The sequence below is a fragment of the Pyxicephalus adspersus genome, chromosome 1 (genome assembly GCF_032062135.1).
Source record: "Pyxicephalus adspersus chromosome 1, UCB_Pads_2.0, whole genome shotgun sequence".
Lineage (NCBI taxonomy): Eukaryota > Metazoa > Chordata > Amphibia > Anura > Pyxicephalidae > Pyxicephalus > Pyxicephalus adspersus.
This window is the reverse complement of record NC_092858.1, coordinates 120,875,982-120,898,636: the sequence shown is the minus strand read 5'-3', so window position 1 is coordinate 120,898,636 and position 22,655 is coordinate 120,875,982. Positions and strand designations below refer to the sequence as shown.

At 36.1% G+C, this 22,655-nt stretch overlaps 1 protein-coding gene across 5 annotated transcripts in view; it reads right to left on the bottom strand.

The window, feature by feature from the left end:
- Positions 1-22,655, bottom strand: part of ST7L (suppression of tumorigenicity 7 like) — an 83,334-nt gene that overhangs the window by 27,115 nt on the left and 33,564 nt on the right. For all 5 annotated transcript variants that reach the window (XM_072425664.1, XM_072425679.1, XM_072425671.1 and 2 more), the window contains 2 exons: positions 19,687-19,759; positions 16,757-16,859 (listed from right to left, as the gene is read on the bottom strand). In XM_072425664.1, the coding sequence (XP_072281765.1) occupies positions 16,757-16,859; positions 19,687-19,759 (176 nt within the window). The remainder of the gene's footprint in view (positions 1-16,756; positions 16,860-19,686; positions 19,760-22,655) is intronic.

The following is a 22,655-nucleotide window of genomic DNA, read 5'->3' as shown; positions in this document are numbered from 1 at the left end:
CATGATATATCACTATATATATATATATATATATATATATATATATATATATATATACACACACACACTTGATATATCAAGTGAATAAAGCATACCTAAAATCCGAAATATTACTTTTTTATAAAAGGGTAGACCTTTTTATTTATTTATTTTTTTAAGTGCAACACTTTTTTTTTTTTTAAATATGTCAGGCTTTCTGGGAGGCTCTTGGGTGCTCCTTCTGCACATGCCCGAGCATGCGCACAAGGAGCCTTTTTGCTCAAACAGAAAAATTTGCTGATCTCACGCATATGGGAGGACTGGGATGACATTTACTCATTAAATTATCCTAGATGTCCACAGGCTCGTTATTTTTCTTCCCTGTCTTTTGTCACCTTCTCCCTTGCTATTACAATGTTCTCCACAGCCCCTTTTAGCTGGGTGCACCACCTGGCAATTTTCAGTAACCACCTGGCTGTTTTTGGGTGGTTACTAAAAAGCTGGGTTTCTCTCTCCTTTTTATTGTCGGCATCCATGTTATTATGTCTCCAGTTGTATTTTTTTTTTTTTTTAATACAAGTAAAAAAAAAAAAAAGTCTGAAGTACCATTTTCCTGAAACATGCGGAAATTTTTTCAACTGATCAGAACAAAAATAAAAGTTTCTGCCACAGCTGGTTGCTGTCAGTTAATTAGGATCTCATTAAATAAATTAAAAAATGATAAAAAAATGGATGATTTTTGTTTTGCTATTTTGATTTATTTAATTGACGATTAATAAATTAATGATTTTATGATCATATTGGTACATGTTTGTCCACCTTAAAAGCTACTAATCGCTAATTCCCATAAGTGCTGTGTAAAAACAAACTCTTTTTTAGGCCTCAAATATATCCAGGTTATAGCTCTATTTAAAGGCACATTTTTGATTGCTGTTTTCATGTGTATTTAATGTGACCTAATAGATTTTCCACTTTCTGTGCCATGTAAAAGCTGTTAAAACATCATCAATGGTTTCTCACAATTGAAACTGCATATTTGCGTGACAAGATAGGGCCATGTTGGTTAGGTTTGGTCCTAACAAAGGCCATGCTAAACCGATAAGGTGAAATATTCTTGGGTACATGAGAGATTTTCCCACAGAGGATCCATGCAGACCATCATTGGTGTGTTAATCAAAGAGGATTACAGAGGATTAGCTGACATATCACCCTCCAGCCTGATTGCCTGGGGCAAGAACAGAAAGAATCACTCATGCAGCAAACACGCTTTGCTTGACCAGAACCCAACCTCATCAGTGTTGCTTTAAGATAAGTGAAAGTTAAGATACTTTTTGAGATTAAAAAATAATCTTATGATTTATGCTATATAAATGGGAGAAGGTAATTACAAAGTATACTTTTAGAAAAGCAGTTGATAACACGATCAAAGAAACCCTATTGTTACTTTGATATTCGCAAAAAAAAACATAGGACACAGGATTAAGAATTGGAGTATAAAATTAATTTGAACAATGCACATATACAATCAAACAACTCATGTATAAAGCTATACGTCTAGAAGAGGTAGGTATATTAATGCATGTTTCCCTGCTCCTAACAGGATTTAGCCATACAGAGCATCCTCTCAAACTTTGTCATTATTGGCCATTTTAGTGCAGATCAGTGGGGGAAAAAATACTGTAGTTGTGAGAAAATAACTCATGACTTTAACAATGACCTTGTGGAACTAAACTCCAACTTAAAAAATTGCGAGGAGGAAGTGCTTCATTACAGAAAAAAAAGGACAGGAGATGTGCTTTCTGCAATAAGCATTCTTACCTGGCCTATTATTCCCTTCAACTGTCAAAATAGCTTAGCTGAAAATGCATTGGTTGCAGAGATACTTGGCACATTCCAGCTACCTGGGGTCTGAACAAACATTAAGTCATCCTGGCCTTACCAGACAAGATGTCTAAAGATCGGGATCGAGGAAAAGAAAAAAAAGAACATGGCGGCACTCACAATGGAACAGGTAAATATAAACTGGGTTTAATTCTGCTTTAATGCCTATGTCTAACAGATTTCTATGGACTAAAAAGTAGCAACTGCAAAGAAAAGTTTTGTAGTATTTGAAAGACAGCACAAAAGTTGTTGCTGAAAAATAGACTTGTGCGTACACACGTCAGATTTTTATCGCCCGATAATCGTCATCGGCCGAAAATCTGGCGTGTGTACAGTCGGCGTCGTCCATCGTCCGAACGACCGTCCTGGCGGATCCACGGACGATGAACGACGACCGATCCTAATGAAAGGGAAGGGGGAGAACGCGCAGCAGGTGGCCGCTCCGTCGCTCTCCCCCTCCCCTCTCCATAGATCAGAACGATGCACTGTTCATGCATCGTGTAGTCCTTTGCAAAAATTGCACGTGTGTACGCAGCTTAACTCATTCATAGTAATACCTGTCTGCCCAATGACTGCTACAAACTAAAAAACTAAATATTGTAAAAAAAATTTAAAGGAAGTATGTGAAAAACAGGTACCCATATTTTATTCACTATGTTGTAAACACAAATAAAACTCATGCTGTGTTTCATTTTTTTTTACTCCCCCTTATAATAGTTGTCTAGGCATATAGAATCTAGGTATTATTACATAATCCATTGACATATGTGAGCTGCAAACACTACAGTCATAAAATAAAGTTTGGGAGATGGAGAATGTATGTGCAAAGTTCAATAGTTCAGATTGCTTTTCCTGATTTACTGCCTAAACCTATATTTTATGTACTAAATTATAGCACTTTCCCCCAGCATGGGATAACAGCAGATTCCTCATGAAAGTATCATCTGTTTTCCTGGACTTGCATAGGTGGTGACATCATCTGATTAGGTCCAATGTGCTTTTTCAGGAAAGGACGGGGACGCCACCAAGGTCGAGAACAAAATTGTAATCCAGTAAATTCAGTTGCAAACTCTAAACTATCTTAAATATGACCTAAACGCAAAAGTTTACTTTATATAAAGTAAAAGTATTTATTTTTTTAAAAAAAGGGCACAGCACCTCCTCTTTTTGTTTTGATCACTGTGGTGGTCAAGACAGAATGGAAGTGCAGAGCTTCACCAGGATACCTATATTATGCATAACGGGAGGCTCTTGGCTGCTCCTCCTGTGCATGCCCGATCTGGGAGAAAAAAAGTGCCGAACTCACACATGCGCAGCGAAATTGGCAATCATTTTCCTCATCTATGTCACCTGATCCCACACCTGCGCAGTGAGAGATTGGGCGATGTAGGAAAAAGTATCCGAATGAAGAGTGAGGAAGATGGTGGCGCTTCCTCTGTGCCGGGCAAAAGAATGACGCAGGCCCAATCGAAGAAACCTCCGGAGGGATTGACGGGAATAATGGTAAGAGTTTTTTTTATTTTGACTTTAGTTTCGCTTTAAGTTTTTACCCCTAAAACTATCTCCCACAGGGTAATTTAAAATGGAGGGATGTCATCCTACAGGCACAAAATTTATTTTCCAGTAATTCCCCTTGACTTTTCTGTCCCTCCGCTCCTTTCCACCCCTATACTTGGTTGGTGTACTCCTGATCATGTGACATTAAATTACAAATTATCTGAATGTGTTGCGGTGAATATGTACCATGGCTTCAATATCTTTTTTTTGTAATTTTTGTAATTTGGGTAATAAAGGTATTGTGATAGTTTTAATTTTCTATTACAGAAAAGGTTTAATTAACTTGAATTCAGATCAGTTGGAAAAAAACTCAAATATTTTACAAACTCATCATCCTTTACCAAATACTCTGTTTAAAAGCCCACCTGAACAATTAAAAATATGAAGCTATCCTTTAGCCTTTATGTTCATTACCAAAACCTTCCTCTGCAATAAGACAATATAATAGGAAGTAGATTTATGTTTCAATCGTTTTTACTGAAAATGTAATGAAAATATACAAGGAGGAAATAAAACAATCACAGGAGGAGTATAATAGGCAGTAGATTTTGACCTGATGCACTCACAAAACTGGTCTAACCGGTACCCTACTTCCTCTGCAATACAAATCTAAGAGAACACTTGTATTTGTTATCCAGTTATGCCAGCACAGAGTACTGGGCAGGAAAGACAAGAAACTAAATTTTCATTAACAGATAATATTTTAAGACTTTTCCAAGCAAATTTCCATCACAAGCCAATCTTAATTTTAGCTAGTGTCAACAAATTAAACATTTTTGTCATCGTTTTGTTTATGATAGTCCATGTATTCATGGCTGATATATGTTCGGGAAAAAAGAAAAAGAACAGGTCTTTTTTTCATATTATATATATATGATATTACAGGATCTTTTGATGACAATGAAAGTGCATGAATACATTGATTTTGATACAAATGTAAGTGCATCATAAGCAGCTCCTCTCATAGCAACCTAAACACACTCAAATTTTTTTGGCTTACAGAACCCAACATTGTAGCACAAAACACATGAAAATGCATATCGATAAGCCTGAAAAAAAGAGTGCCAAGAACTGAATACAAATCAAAATAAACACTGACAAGAGTAAACTAAACCTAAAGCTTAGGCTTTACCTATAAATAGGTACATATTCTTAATAAAGTAAAAATGTTCTTTAACATCTCTTAACAATCAAAATAATGCTTTGTCTCTTGAACATATCAAGTTAAATAGATGCTCATTTTCTCCCTTCAATGGCAGGGAACAAAGACTATATGTGTCTGAGACTGTCTATTCCAAAATGCTCCCTCCCTTGATCATTCATGCAAACAAAAATTTCATACAGCAATTAAGTATCTTACTGCATGTTGTAATGTTTTTATTAAAATCAACAAACACAGACATTAGTTAAAAACCCAATGCAAATTACAGATGAAAACAAATTACTAAAGCTATGGTTATCCCTATCATTAAAAGTGAAATAGCCTGCCTTGGCTTTTACTCATATTATTCATTCAAGATATTTAGACAAAATAGACATAAAAGCTTCCTTTGGCAGCTATAAAACATCAGACTTTTAATTTTATGAAGAACATTCCTAACCTACTCTTTTGCTTCTATACGACCGGTATCTATAAGCTACCATTTTGTTCTGGTGACCAGTGATGTACATACATCAATTAGAAAGCAAAGGTTGAAGCCCAACTCCGGGGACAATTACTTTAACTGGTTAACAGCAGTGAAACATTCTATTTTTCCCAAAAGCAAATACTCATCAGGAAAGCATACTACTATATTCTACAAATCAGTTTATTTAGTCTAATTTGTACAGTTCTAGCTGTACCTCCTGGCAGCATCACAAAGGAAGGTCTCACAAATCTCAACACTGTGTTTGTCACTCCTACCCCCCCCCTCCTGGCCACTGACAAAATGATGATTGGGACTTAGTGTTTTGTGAATAGTCAATGGGATTGATTCTGGGTCCAGAAAATACAAAATCATCATGCAAAGAAAGTGATTTGCAGCACATATGCCTGCAAGACAAGGCTTTGCTTCTAAGGGGAAGGATTTTTCTTCCTGTGGAAAATTTAGGAGGATTGTGCTGGGAGTTGGTCTTTATTGGAAACCTGTAAAATACACTAACAACATACATTAAAATGTATTAAAAGGGAAGCACCTGACTCCTGGGTCCAGGCTCTATTACATGATCATAACTTTTAAGCAAGAATAAAGTGTATTTTTTTACTAAACATTGATATCCTCTCTTCAACACTTGCAATTCACACACTTACTTGTCTTAATTCTGCATCGTATAGCTTTTTCTTCAAAATGTTTACTGTTGGGTCCTGATCTTGCCAGACTGGACCACCAGAACCTCCATTCATTATAACAGAGATTTCATACTACATTAGCCCAGGCCATAAATACTCCCGTCAACTAACGTTCTGGAATAAGGCAACTAAATGACATGGTAAAATTATGTTTAATTTGCAGCAAAGTTGGGACCTTGTATTTATTTAAGATTTAGGATCCATGGTCATTCCCAGGCACATTGGAACTGTTCTGAAGACAAACACCAGTTCTTTGATCCTGCACTTTACCAAGTACATACTTTTGCATTTTTTTGTGAATATGATGTGTTCTATGTTCGACATATGAATGGTTTCTACTACTATTCAATGGGAACAGTCAATGACTGCTGTTTCCTGCTGGAAGCTGTAAATAACTCTAGATGCCCAGCAGAAGACTGCATACATTTTTATATATACATCTGCCAGTACTACACCTCCAAAGAAACCTGGCACTCCAAGAAAAGATGACAAAGCTGGCAGGGAGGGCTAGGACCAAGGTCAAATCATTGGCAGGCCTGTGGAGATCAAAAGTGCAGTGAGTGTAAAAAAACAAGTAGCAATGCTACCTAATACTGGTGCTCCATTAGGTAATGAGAAGGTGCACGTCCCTTTATCCAGCACAGACAGCCAGTCCCTACATTAAGGTGAAGTTCATACTGACATTATATGTATCTCTAATACTTCCCTTACTCTTTGTTAACTTTATTAGGATTAGTGCACTTTTGAACAAACCTTTTCTGTCATCTTACCCTGTGTCCTAACCCAATTCATCCATCTTTTCCACAGAGACATACTTACCTTGTACCAGTTAAATGGAGTTCTGCTGTTTATTGACATCCAGGAAAACATTTCTTTACTGTCCTGACTATGCCACTGCATTAGAGCTCAATGGACTTGGGACATGTAGGAAGTGTTGTGGCCTCATGACTCATGATGTAGAAGTCTACGCATAGAATTGCAAAGGTGCTGCAAAGACTGGTAAAGAAGAACTAAACTTAAATGACAAACACTCGTGAGCAGGCAGGTTCAATAGTTCAGAAGGGACAGGTGATGTAATGAAAAAAAGTAGTTTACCTGCCTGTTCACAATTTTTTCTTTATTGTACACTAAGCTGCACAGGCACAGCTCAGTGTATGATGTTGGTTATTTTGGCATTTCCCAGGCTGCCGGGAGTAAATTGACTCCCGTGTACATGCACAGGAGTTACAGCATACTGGACTGGCCAATCAAGATGGCTTAAGATCCAGAACCCTGAAAAGTGGTAGTGAATATGGCAGACCCTGAAAGGGAGCAAGGACAGATAAACACAATTAAAAAATTGCAATAAGAAAAGTAAGTTTATTTTATACCAGTAAGGACATTGTCTGTGCCTTCTAAATTATAAAAAAAAGCCTATTTGCATTTTTTACTAATTAGTTTTAACTCTGCTTTAAGACGTGCAATGCAAAATGTAAACACACTACAGGACCAGTTAGTTAGGTTGAGCCAGTGAAGAAAGTAAAAAGTATATATGAATTTCTCTGCACCAAAGATTATCTTTTCTGTGTCAAAAATGCCAGTTCTGAAATCTGCTGTGTTGGTGGTTGCCAGTTAGCTGGAAAATCCTGTGCATGTAAGAGACCTTTGTGCTAGGAGCAGTAAAATTAGTGTGGTAAGGGGCTGTCGTAAGTTAAAATGAAAAAGTGGTTTTAAGGAAAGTCACTCTTGGCATTTTTAACAATCTGTCTGTACTTAAGCAAAAAGGTCTAAAGGCAGGTAATGCAGCAAATAAAAGCAGGAAGATGATAATCATATCTATCATATCGGTCATTCTGCTTTCTCATCCGATCAGCAGAATTTTTATTACAAGAACTAATTGCCTTCTTCTACAGCTTCTTCTTTTCCAGTAATGCTATAGGGACTACAAGAGGCTTTAACCAGGGAAAATTATGATATTTACACTGGCTTTAGACAGGCTGTATATACAAACCAATCTATACAAATTAGAAAGTACCAGCAATTATGAAATCAAAAAGGACAGAGGAGCAAACTTTGCAATAAATAGGAAAAAAATGGCCAATGTCTTCAGTTTTAGTTTCATAGTAGCCTATGTTATAGGCACTTGCTAATTACAAAAGATCAGGAAATGCATTTCAATTGGGCTTTATTTAAAACACTATGACAAAGCCTTGCTAAGGACAGCCATTACAAAACAGTAGCTGTTTTCCCCTGGCCATGGGTGCTTGTCCAAGCTTATGCCAAAAATATACATTTCATGACAAGTCTGGGCAGAGATGAGCATTTGGGCTGGTGATGCAGACTTCAAAACTTCTGTCACTGCTGTCTTGAAATCTGAGAAGTTATTTTTAGCAGATATGGAAAGGGCAGATTTGTTTGATGTATGCGATGAGGGAAACACAATGTCTGCTCTATACATTATGCTGGTTCACTTATCGGTGCAAGACTATATATTTCACACTGCCTGGAGTAACAATTTACTGAGAATCAGAAGAACAGGACTATACAAAAGCAAAGACTGCACAAAACGTGCAGTATGATAAGCAGAGCTTTGAATGCTCAATTTGTTTAGGCAATAATAAAAAATAGGTTTGACTATTTTTTTAGTTTGACTAAAAAAAAAAAAAAAAAAAAAAAAAAAAAACAGGTATGCAACCACTTTTGAAGCAGCCTCATAGCAGCTTGTGAAAGGGACCTTTTTAGGGTTTTTCACCCCACAGAAAAATCTTGTGACTTGAAATGGGTAGACTAATGTACCCTAGGGGCACAACCTGAAGCTTCCTAAAAGCTTTGTAAATCTTGTTTTTATACCAACTCAAGCCAGTGTGAAAAATAAATATAGATCGCCTTTAAACAGCAAATTAACAGACTGCACAAAGGCTTGTCACTGGCTTGAAGTAGTGACCCAGTAAAACCTAACTGCTGTCCAATTATTCTCTATCCTTCTGCAACAGGATAGGAGAAAAGAAAAATAGGTGTCACTGACACAGGAAAGTACAAAAGTATAATAAAACTCAACAGGGACACTAACCCTTTAATATTCAATTAAGTGTTCTGACTCATTTTTATAGGAAACGGCAAAAAATCTTTAGAGAATTAAAGAAAGCAATAGAACAGGGGTGCCCAACAGGTGTATCATGTTCTATGGGTTGATCGCAAAGGTAACGCGAGTGGATCGCGGAGCCTATCTTTAAAAATAAACTCTACAGTGCACAGGAGTTATTAAGTCCAAGTTTTTATTGTTGGTAGATCATTTTGACTTGGTAATTTTAAAAGTAGCTCGCAAGCCAAAAACGTGTGGGCACCCCCTGCAATAGCACATTGAAAGAAATTCTAAACACCTTAAACTTTTGATGTAGTTTACCTTTAACAGCCTTAAAACATAATTCCATAACTTTTTCAAGGATGAGGGCCCATTGAGCATACATACTGTTTTGTACCCCACTCAGGGCAATGGCCTAAGACATCTTTGGCAAATGCAGGGGGGACCTAGTACTCTCAAAAACTTATTACCTTGTACTTGTAAAGCACTGACATATTGTGCAACACAAATGTTCGTAGTCATATCACTAACAGTTCCTTAAATACGCTCACAATCTAAAATCCCTGTTGTAGTCATGTATCATTACCCAAATCTAAGATCAATTTGGGGGAGCCAATAAACCTAACTGCATTTTTTGGGATGTATGAGAAAATTGGAGTGGCTAAAAGAAATCCAGGCAAACATGGCAGGAACATACAAACTCAGATAGTGAGCTGGCTGAGATTCGAATCTGGTACCAAGCGCTGCAAAGGCCAGATGAGGCTAACCCCCAATTCCTGCTAAACTGCTGCTCCTTCCTTAATTTCAGTACTAACTTTGGGGTTGTGGTGCTTGCAACTGCTACTTCTGCCCCTCCCGATCCAGAACTTAAAGAAACACAAAGGAAACATTTTAATCAATATTCACTTAACCTGTGGAAACTGCCACCAGCATGCATATATCACTAATTGCATGCTATATTGCTGGAGGGTGGAGCCGAGTGTGTAGAGGGAGGGATTACTGATACAGGTCACCTCCGCAGACTCCGCTCTTCCTAGGTATCAAACAAATCTTTATTTAACCAACTTTCTGGACATACAGCATTCTTTGTATTCTGTGTTTAAAGGGCCTTTAAAGCACTTCATGGTATTAAAATATTTAATAGAAGCATATTATTAAAAAAAAAAATAACTATTGTTGGAGATCAAAGGAATATGTGTTTTTTATTCAATTTTGAATAAAGTTAATTGTTTTTTAATGTATTATTGTCCGTGAGTAGTACAAAATTATTGATTTAAAGGATACAGAACTTCAATAAAAAACTCCTAATTTGACCTAACATAACATGAATTGTTAGATGCTAAAAAACTTTTCAGGGAGTGGTATTTTTTTTTTTTGGACAAAAGAGTTTTAAAAGCCTCCTTTTCTATGTAGCTTCTTTTAAAAAAAATACTTATTTATTTTTTAGAATAAAGATTGAAGAGATAAATAATATTGCCTATGCCTTCTCTTTACCATTCATGGTAAAAATTTTACAATTTATGTTGTGTTAGTACTGGCTATGTCAGTTTGGTACTGTTTCTTGGACATGATTCTAGCTGTGCTAGAAAAGTTCTGACTATCTCTGTGGAATATACCAGAACAGTACTGACAATGTCTTTCGTGATATGTGTTCGTATAGAACAGATTGTGTCTCTGGGAACATGTTTCTGGCTGTCAGTAGGACACTGACTGTTTCTATAGCGACATGTTTTTTCTGCCCTGCAGTACAGTAACACCGTCTCTAGGGACCAGTTTCCAGCTGTGCTAATACTGCAATGATTTGGTCTCTGGGGACTTGTTTCTGGCTGTGTCAGTACAGTATTGATATCACCTGAGTGTGTAAGAATAGTTAATTGGTATTTTATGCATCTATTTAGTGCTTAGGAATTTGCATGCCCAAATTGCCCAGTAAATTAGGTTATGTGTATACATGACACACAGATATATAGTTAGGTCCACAAATATTTGGACAGAGACATTCTTTTTCTAATTTTGGTTCTATACATTATCACAATTAATTTTAAATGAAACAACTCAGATGCAGTTGAACTGCAGACTTTCAGCTTTAATTCAGTGGGTTGAACAAAAAGATTGCATAAAGATGTAAGTAGGGAACTAAAACTTTTTTTAAACAAATCACTTCATTTCAGGGGCTCAAAAGTAATTGATCAAATTTAAAAGCTGAAAATAAAATGTTCATTTCCAATACTTGGTTGAAAACTCTTTGCTGGCAATGACAGCCTGTAGTCTTGAACTCATGGACATCACCAGATGCAGGGTTTCCTCCTTTTTAATGCTCTGCCAGGCCTTTACTGCAAGGGCTTTCAGTTGCCGTTTGTTCATGGGCCTTTCTGTCCGAAGTTTAGTCTTCAACAAGTGAAAAGAATGCTCAATTGGGTTCAGATCAAGTGATTGACTTGGCCATTCCAGAATATTCCACTTCTTTGCTTTAATAAACTCCTGGGTTGCTTTGGCTGTATATTTTGGGTCATTGTCCCTCTGTATTATGAAACGCCTCCCAATCAATGTGACTGCATTTAGCTGGATTTGAGCAGACAGTATGTCTCTGAACACCTCAGAATTCATTCGGCTGCTTCTGTCCTGTGTCACATCATGGATAAACACTAGTGTCCCAGTGCCACTGGCAGCCATGCATGCCCAAGCTATTACACTGCTTCCGCCATGTTTTACAGATGATGTGTGTATGATTCAGATCATGAGCTGTCCCACGCCTTCTCCATACTTTTTTCTTGCCATCATTCTGGTAAAGGTTGATCTTGTTTTCATCTGTCCAAAGAATGTTTTTCCAGAACTGTGCTGGCTTTTTTAGATGTTTTTGAGCAAAGTTCTATCAAGCCTTTCTATTCTTGAGGCTTATGAGTGGCTTGCACCTTGCAGTGCACCCTCTGTATTTACTTTCATGCAGACTTCTCTTTATAGTAGACTTGGATATCGATACGCCTACTTCCTGGAGAGCGTTGTTCACTTGGTTGGCTGTTGTTAATAGGTTTCTATTTACCATGGAAATGATTCTGCTATCATCCACCACTGGTGTCTTCCGTGGACGTCCAGGTCTTTTGGCGATGTTGATTTCACCAGTGCTTTGTTTCTTTCTCATGATGTACCAAACTGTAGAGTTTGCCACTCCTAATATTGTAGCAATTTCTTGGATGGGTTTTTTCTGTTTTTGCAGATTAAGGATAGCTCGTTTCTTCCACATACAAGCACACCCCCTCAAATCAACTCCAGGCCTTTTATCTGCCTAATTGATAATGACGTAACAAAGGAACTGCCCACACCAGCCCATGAAATAGCCTTTGGCTCGATTGTCCAATTACTTTTGAGCCCCTGAAATGAAGTGATTGTGTAAAAAGAGGCTTTAGTTCCTCACATTTTTGTACATTTTTTTTTGTTCAATCCATTGAATTAAAGCTGAAAGTCTGCAGTTCAACTGCATCTGAGTTGTTTCATTTAGAATTATTTGCGGTAATGTACAGAATAAAAATTAGAAAAAAAGTTCTCTCTGTCCATATATTTATAGGCCTAACTGTAATCGGGAAAAGACTAAAAAAATCCTCTGGATGTAGTGATATTGTCATTCCTAGATCTCCATCCACTATTTCCACTCCTACAGTCAGAATTAGAAGATTAAGCTGTGTCTTCATCTTTGAAAGATGTAATATGCCCATGCAGTTTAAATATGGGAGCTGTCCCTGGGTGGTGGAATTTTTGGTGTGTCTGTTATTTTTAAATTTATGTTTCTTTGCTTTCTTAGTATAATTGGATTGAAGATCAAAGGCCATTGGGAATTTATTTGGCCATATCAACTTCCCTCTATTTTCTAATTGTCCTGTATGCTGGTTTTGCATTTAAATTGCTTTGAGCCAACTTTAAAGTATAAGATGCTCTAATATGGGTACTGTATATTTATTCATTATTTTTTCAACTTTTTCTTAAACAAATATGTTATATTACGATTACATGTAAAATTTAATTTTTATATATTTTTTCCTCTTTTGTCCTTAAAATATGTCAAGAGAAAATGACAGCAGAGGTGGTGTTACAATTGACCTTCATGACTTAAAAATTATTAGTGGATAAACAAACAGTTTAAAGCAGCGGTCGCCAACCTTTTTGGTTCAGCGGACCACTAAAATTACCGGCTCCTGACCACTGATAGTTTTCAATCAAAGGGGAGGAACATTTATTCATAAATCAATAAATGTATTATAAAATTAAATATACCATAATATTTTTACCATAAAAGTTTTTCTCAAGAAACAACAAGCAAAAAATATGAAAATAAATTGATGATTTGTCAATTATTACTACTTTTTATAATTTTAAAATTAAATTTCTTCATTTCAGGGATTTATACTATGTTTTAAGATAACAATTTTATTCATCTTTTTATCTTCACAGTTATTAGCTTTATATTTAGTATTGCACTTACCCTTACCAGAGAATTAAGTAATGCAAAAGTCAAAGGGTGGTAGACAGTTATCTGAATGGAAGTGATGCCTCCCAGATAGCAATAGTTTTGGGTTGTGATCGTACAACCATAACCAAAATTATTGGGACCTATGAATCTTCCGGTAGAGTGGAAAAATTACCAAGAGGAGGTCTGAGAAATTCAAAGTTGCATGAAGCCCAAAAGGAGGAGTTACACAAGTTATTGTCCGAAGATTGCAAAATAATCCTCAGGGAAATGAGGAATCAATTATTTGCCAAATTTGGAATAATGTATCTATTTCAACAATAGATAGATGCATTGATAAATTCCAATGGTCATTAAAAAGTACTTCTTTAATTCCTGCAAGGCGCAATGATTCCCATTCTCTTCAAGAAAGGCTTAGCTATGCTAACAAAATCCTTGATCTCATTGCTAAGGAAGATGCATAAAACATCTACTTTCTTGATGAAGTAGGTTTTAACATCTCAATGAGAACCAAAAAGGAAAGATCTGCTATTGGGCAAAGGGCGGGCCATGTTGTGGCTGGAGTGTGTTCCAGAAAATATTCAATTTGTTGTGTGAGGAATAAAAATGGGATTCTACACTTTCAAGTCACAAGCACAAGCATTTAATCAAGAAGCATTCCTCAATTTTTTTTTATGAGGTTTTGAATGTTTTTAGAGAAAAGAGTGTTCAGCATGCCATCCTAATTATGGATAATGTCTTCTTTCATAAAACTAGACAGGTAAAGAGCTTGGTTGAAAGTAAGGGACACTAACTCTTTTACTACTATACTCTCTATTTCTTAATCCTGTTGAGAACATGTTCTCTAAATAGAAAGAAGAAGTAAAAAGAAACAGGCTAATTAATTTGGGTGCTTATTAGAAAGCATCAATAGTGTATTTTTAACAATAAGCGAGCAGGATTGCTCAAATATTATAAAAAAATGTTTAGCTTTTTGCCTAAATACCTAGGAGGAGAAAGCATTAATGATTAATAAATCATTTAATTAACTATTACACATTTTTAATTTATTTTTTTTTTTTTTTTTTTTGAGAAAAACATGGTAAAAATATTTTGTTATATTTATTTTATAATAAATTTATTGATTTAAGAATAATTAAGGGAGTCTAAATTTTTTGTGTGTGAAGTTTGAATGCAAAAGTGTGAAGATAAAATAAGAAACCCAATAATATGCTAATGTATTTTCCACGTTGAATGAAGGAAGGCAACATACACGCCATTTAACCACAGAACTACTGCCTAGGAAGCTGACGCTCTACTGTATTAAACTGTATACATCTACTGTTTAAACAAAAGACAAAAATATTAAAATACTAAGGTTTTATTTATTGTTTTTGTCAATTGGCTATAAAGTAGTAGCATAGCATGCAAAAAATTCAGGAACAGGAACTTTACTAGTTTAAGAATATGAACCACATCCTTTGGTAGTTTTAAAACAAAAACAAAGCTTAACTACATGAACAAAAACAAAAGATGGAAAACCTAAAACAGTTTATATATTAAACTTGGAATATAGTTGTAGAGTGGAACAGCTGTTAAATGCAATCCAAAACTAACTCAATGCAGTGTTGTTCTAAGAAACAGAATGGCTTCTGCCAGATCCTCTTTCACAGAAGCTCTTAAATCTAACTTGATTATTTTTAGAGCTGAAAAAAGTCTTTCAACACTGACTTGGATGGGTGGCATTGCTGTTCCGGCTCTAGCCACATCAGTAATATTCTCGGGATAAACAAGGATTGCTTCTTCTACAGTCATTTTCAATGAGCGATCATACTTCTTTTAATTCCTTAAAAAACTCTGGTCGTTTATTTTTTCACGCATATGCTTTACTTTTTAAAGTTCCATTTTGTCCAAGTAGGAATCAAAGTCTAAATTTTCATTTGAAGAGGCTGATCCTGAGTTACTAGTGCTTATAGCTTCATCCAGTGGTGGTGTTTCAGGTAGTAATCCCTTCATGTGAACTGCTACAGCATAGAGGGCCTTTTTTGCAGTATTAGTCAAGTCATCTCTTAACAAGATTTCTGCTCATTGGATCAATATAAATAGCAGCTAACAAGATTTGATTATCCAGTACGAGATTCTCTCTTTTCTTCATTGAAGATACAATGCCATCAGCCATTAACCCACCACTTTTGTTCATGCAATATATCAAGCTCTACCATTTCAAGAAGAATTTACCAGGTGTTAAATCTTCAGATTGCAAACTCTTGATGACAGTAAAGGGGTTAGAAAGTAGATTTTCCAGTGCTTTTACTTGTGTCCACTGGCTTTCAGTTAATAAAACATTTTCATTGTCCAGTTCTTCAAGAAAGTCTTTTAGTTCAAGCAAACACTTTACCATCATAAAGGTGCTTCCCCAGCATGTTGTTTGATCCAAAATGGCTCCCTCTTCTGCACGTCTTTTCAACATGGCATTTGTTTTAGGGGCCCTGGCTGCAACAGTTACTTTAGAATGTATTGTGTAGATATAGAGGAAAGAAAGAGGTTTAAGGCTCAGAGTTTGTGTGCAAAAAGTCAAGTGTGTATTTTGTAGTTAATACATATAACAGTGGTACAAAGTAATTTTTTCCACCATATATCCAATTGCCTGTTACTGTCACAGGGTTTGGATATTTTTCCTAGATATAATTTTCCTAAACACCATACAATATATTGTTGAAAACAAAAAGATCACATGTGGTGGTCACACAATTCCTCATTTATTCAGTTGAACTGCGGTCTAGGTAAGGGAGTAGTAGAAGCAGTATTCAAGCTGCATGCGATTAGATATGTTCAAGTCTTAGTGGATTCGATCGGATAGTGATATTGATATACGTGATCTTACATTTTGAATATCATGGATAGGGGTTTAGATTAAGGTAATAAGAACCTCATCAAGTAGCTTTTTGGCTGCTCTCCCAAAAGGTGTATTTTTCAGGAGGAAGCAGAAAATATATAGATGTCTATTGTAGCCAGTTGATACAGCCAGGAGGGCTGATAATGTTTGAGGTCAAATGGTAAATCCCTGGGCCCTGGCTGCACGGATTCACCATAAGTCCTTAATACAAACAGCGAAATAGATGTTTCTGTATTTTTTAATTATAATTTAAATTTATCAGGGGTCGGAATGGGCACATTTTTATTGACTCCGACTCCAGGTACCCAAAATTGTCTCTGACTCCTCGACTCAGACTCCACAGCCCTGTATATATATATATTATATAATATATATAAATGCTTGCATAGTTTTCTTCAGACCAAAAATGGGTACACAGTTAGAGCTGGCCTACCACAGAAGCCTCACCTAAACCCAAGTCAAACAAGAGAGACACATAAAGAAGAGGAAAGAAAGGGGGTAGAAAACAAATAAGTGAGTGCATGGAAGAAAGATTAGATGGCTTAGAAATAAAAGGTAATGTTTTTTATTTTGTTTACATTTAAATCCATGTAAATGTTTATTATCTTTCCTTACCTTTGGTACATGTGGGTTAAATTCTACAGCACGATGAATAGCTTCTACAGCACTCATTTCTGCAGTGCTGAGTCCTCTTCTGGAAGCAGTTTCGGGTGAAAACCTACAAACAAGACCAAAAAGTCAGTCTTCCTTTTACTTCACATGGAGCCATGAAAACCTCTGAATTAGGAAAGTTACATTGTTCCTTGTTATCTATGAACTACACAACACTGATCCCTTATGTTATGGAGAAGGGGAGGGGTTCTGTAGTCCTGTCCTGTTTCTTGATACAGCAAAGTGAGAATTGGTCATAGGTAGGAAGTGTATTACTGTTAAAATCACAAGGTGAAAATAAAGTAAAACAAGCATGAACATATGATTTCAGGGCCATAATCTATGTGTAAACTAAAGGGCATGGAAAATATGAAGCTTTCAGGATATACTGCCTTCTAAAATAGAAATGGACACTGGCAAACAAACACTGTAGGCTTGCCCTGGGTATAACACCTCCTACTACCAGCATGCCTTACAAACCCTGTAAAACAGATGACAAATGCTGGCCTATTAGAAGTACCTGAAGTTAACAAAGAGTTTACGGCCTTAGTTGAGTTAGCCCTAATTAGAAAGTGGGACACCTGAACCTTAATATCATACACAAAACAAAAGGCTTACAACAACCCATTACAGATAAAACTTCAAAGCCAGATATGCTGTATCTAGTCCATGCGATCAAAAATTAGATAAAAAAGTTAAAGTTAGCATCTTTCAGATCATGTTTAAGCATTTTGACCAAGTTAACCATGGTCTGACATAGGAAAAACCATAACCAAAACCATTGTTCCCCCCATCAGATATGTGGTGGGAAGCTGTAGCTGGGTGGTAAAAAAAAGTGGGCAGGGCAAGACACAGAAAATTTAGTGCTGCTAGTTGTTTATGTCATAGGTATAAAGTGACCTCTTATTGTGTCAGTGTTCAACCTACCCCCTTTTACTTTGTTCTAACTTTCTAATGCCTGGCTTGTTAGTATGTCCAATTTTTAAATTTCTTTTAATTATGTCCAAACTGTTCAGTGCTGTGTATTTTGATCCAACTTCCTAGTGTTCCATGTTTTAGGAGTGTAATCCCTTGTAGTAGTATAATAGTGTGATGTGATTTAGTACACATTAGCAGTACAAAAACTGTGCCATTTACTGGGCATGCATGAGATTGAGTACTACTTTTTTTTACAATATAGGAAAGCCCCTGATGATACATTCCCCGTGTCGGGCATGTACAGAACGAGCAGCCCACAGCCACCAGAGATCTGTGACAGAAATATCCCAGGAGGCTGTGGATTTACCCTTTAGATTTTACCACCATGGCAGTAAAGACAGAAGGGGAGGGGTCCTCCCACAAAAATGAAAAAAGAAAAACACATTTTTATATTATATAAAAGGGGAAAGTTACTTTTTATATAATGTTAAGATGTGGTGATGCTTTAAGAGCATCGTGCATGTGATAGCACGATGGGGGCAGGACGGCCAGTGTCCCCCACTCATTACTGCCCATATTTTACAAAAAAAATTAAAAACTGTGAAATGTATTTACCTGAGCGTGGTGTACAATGACATCAGCAGCAGCAGTGTGATTAGCCGAATGTGTAAAGACTATTATTTATTATATTCTGCAGCCTAACAACTCACTGTGATCAAACCTTAGTATTTCCTAAACAGTTGTAATGACTTAAAACTTTCAGGGTACACAGGGGATCCTCATAGCTAGGGTAGAAAGTACGCAAAGTTTCTTTAAAGAATTTTAAGATGTAGAGGTAAGAAGTTTAAAAATTTGAATCATTTGGGAAGTAAACATTGATCATTTGGGATGCTGTTGCATAAGAAAGTGCATCTAGGAGGAGATGTGGGGTGGTGCCCTTAAATTTATACACAAAACGATAACTGTAATACTATGCTACCCTTTCTGCTTCTGTTCTTTGAACCCCAATTTCTCTGAAATGGGGAGGTGTAGGAAACTGAAAATGTATATGCAAGTGAAGGACACATGTATACATACCCCACTAAAATTTAATTAGAATGGCATCATTAGAACAAAAAAAAACTCTGCCCATCAAAACTCCCTGCCCTGTTACACATCTGTCCGCTTCCCTACCTTGAACCATAATTTCTCTAGAACAGAGAAGTGCAGGTAAACAAAATTATAGGTGCAAGTAGGGGACACTTGTGACTAACACCTGCAAAACTTTCATCATATGGCATCATTACAACATAAACTCTGCCCATCGAACCCACTCCTGATTTTTACAATCAGATGATGCCATAGTGATGAAATTTTCCATGTCAAAATAATCCCCAAATAATTCCAAAAACATGCACTCATCTGCTCTTTTGCTCCATGCTGCGTGGTGCAATGCAGAATTCAGTCAGAGTTTTTACTCCAAAGCTAGTTTTGTTTAAATTGCTGTAATAATTTTCATATAGATTTATTGGCATTACTGGACAATTAGACTAAGATCAGACAAGCATTTGTTACCACTATGCTTAAATGTATCGGGGAACTTCAACAGTGTGATTGCTGAAGTTGGTAAATGTCTATGAAAGCAGATTGAAGAGTCTCAATAAGGAATTTTGCAGGTAGAGGACCGATTGACAGTGGTAAACACCAGAGATCCCACAGTCAAAAACCGTCTGTCTGAACCTTAGTCAGTAGTATGTAGCAAATATACAACTTTATAACGAGTTTGATACTGAGATTCAGATTTTTTGAACTTTCTTTTTTTATAAACAAATGACAGACATAGTGCAATACAGGTGAATTACTCCCAACCATTTAATAATACAAATCTAAATCAGGCTATACAATCTTTAAAGCAGACCCATCACCAGACTCATTCCCAAAAGAATTTATAAACTTCTAACCTGATTGCCATTTCTAGCAAAGCAAAGAATACCAACCTATCAGACACTGCTCTTGCTTTTAATAATGCTGCTGTATAACATATTGTTGCAGATTTTGGAAGACTGATATCTGTAAGTATAAAAAAAAATACAATATAAATAAAACAATGATTTATCTTTAAAAACAATCAAATCTCATTATAAAAATCAATACAACATATATCATTTAAAACAATCTTTTTTTCTTAACTTGCCAAAACAAATTTTACTTTTTGGGGTCTACATTTGGGAGAGGGGAAAGAAAATTCCTATACATCACACCACATCCCTGTTAATATATTATTAGGATCAAAAATAATTTTTCCTTGGAGAAGGGACTTTTAAGGTGTGTACATAATGTCACTACAAGAGTTTTTTTAAAAAAAGTAGAATATATGAAAACGAAACAAAGTGAGTCTACATATAAAGATAACAAGATATTTGAGAATTTTGAGATTAATGATTTTAGAGCACTTCAATTATTATATCAACTCCTAGAAGAAAATGAGTGTTGCAGATATGTAATGTGAATTTGGGGAGGAAACATTGACATCCACTCAAAATCCAGATAAGAAGTTAGAAAATTATTTGGGACTTTTACGTTCAAAGACCTTTCCAAACTTACAGAGAAATTCAAACCTTTGGGCCTTCTTAAAAGCAGTGACTTTAGAAATAGAACAAATGGATAATAAAGAAAAGATGGATAATTTGAATAAACATCAAAGAAAAGCTATAAAGGGATTAAAAGAAAATCATATTATAGTAATCAAGTCAGCGGATAAAGGGAGGAATGTGGTGATAATGTAGACTAAACAATATAAAATAAATTCAGATGAAACAATATTACAATGAATATTATGTAATTATTTTAATGGCAATTGAATAATATTAATCAGAAAGTTTATGACTTCCTAAATATACATTCTCCAAAACTTCCAACTTTTTACAGTCTCCCCAAGATCCACAAAAATGCAAAAGACCCTCCAGGCAGACCCCCATAGAGTCTGGAATAGGCTGCATATCCGAAAAGGCCAGTGAGTTAATTGATAACTACTTAAGAGATCATGTACATAGTTTACCTTCATATTTTAAGGATACTTTGGACATCTTAAAACTAATAGAAGATAATAAAATCCCTTCAAATGCAATAGTTGTAGCCATATATGTAGAAAGTCTATATCTCTGTATTCCCTAGGAGAGAGGTTTAGAAGTCATTAAACTTTTTTTTAGATGAACAGGACATAAACACCTGGAAACAGAATGAATTTAATATTGACCTATTAAGATAGAACTTAACGAGAAACATGTTTGTGTTTGACCAAAAGCTATACCTCCAGGTACAGGGAGTATCGATTGGGACGAAATGTGCCTCAACCTATGCAAACCTGTATCTGGCGGGGTGGGAGAGAGATTTTTGGCGACGAGGCCCTCGAAATATACCTTCGCCATATAATGTTATGGCGAAGGTATATTGGCGATGTACTCGTTATCTGTTTAGGGAACGAAAAACTGTTGCATGAGTTCATGGATAAGTTACAGCACAATACATTTAACCTTAAGTTCACCATGAATTTCAGTGTTTCAAGCATTGAAACCCACCCACCCATTGAAACCCAAGTCGATACTGAAGAATTTCAACTACAGTCCAAAAAAATTAAGAAATAGATTAATATTGAGAGGTTACAGTCATAGGTTATTAAAACGACCTTATCAAAAAGTGACAGGAATAGACAGAGGGAACATGATTTTTGGAAAAAAAAGAAAAAACAAGAGCCTTCTATTACAAGAATTATTACCAAGTATACATAAGATCATGATAAAGTTCAGGTGTATAGACAATATTGGCAGATACTGCTAAAAGATCCAAACATTAGTAAATGTATTGGAAATTCACCCTCAATCACATATGGAAGAGCTACATTGATAAAGACAAACTGGTGAAAAGTCATTCTGAACCCTTATAAAAATAAAAATAAAAAAAAAGAACAAAAAGGAAAAATTAGGCCTGGCAGATGTAAGGAATGTAGGTGGATTTACAAACCGGGAGATACAAGGTTCAATCTTCCAAGTGGAGTAAACTTTTTAGGTTGTGATCTGGTCAGGGGAGGTGACACAGGTAAACTTGTAACACAAAAAGAAAGCAGATGGATTTAGAACTTAAAAGCAATGCACTTCCCAGAGTTAAATGAGATGACAAATTTCAATTCTTTTTTTTATAACTTACATTTTTTTTTGTCTCGAATACTGTCATGTTACATACCAATGTGATGTATTAATATGTTGGAATCATAGGTGTTAAATTCACACTCAAGAGATCTTAAAATGAACATTATTAATGAGTAGCAGGATTCTAATAAATAATTACATGCATATGCATGCATGACATTTAAAATATTTAATACACAAATGGCTCCCCTTTTATGTAAAATCCAGCTAATTAAGCCCTGAATACTCCTTACTCCTTTCTGTAAACCTCAGGATCCTGTAATGAAATCAGGATCTCTGAGGGGACGACCACCCGCTGTCCGATCTGCAGGATCTATTTAGGTTGTCTACGTCGGTTGGGCAGAGGAATTCCCTCTCCTTCTCGTGACTACGGAAGTCGAGGGTTGCACTTCTGGGTTGGCCGGGAACTGAGCCATTAGCGGGAGAGTCAAATGAATCTCCTGCTTAAAGGAGACCTGCATCCAATGTGCTCCCGGGTGCACAACCCAGAAATGAAAAACAAGGCGCGCTCTCGTGCCACAGGACTAGAGTCATTTAAGAGAAGCATTCAGCAGAGGCAGAAGCTGCACACAACTGCTTGCAGGAACCCAAAAGAGCAAAATCCAACAACTCATAAGTAAGTTTACATATACAAATTCTGTTTTATAGCACAAATTTACTTGTTTAACCACCTGGGCGTTACACTGATGTCTAGATTTCTGTACCAAAAGCGGTACACTGTTTTTCATGAATTTTTTTTTTTTTAAATTGTAGACCTGTAA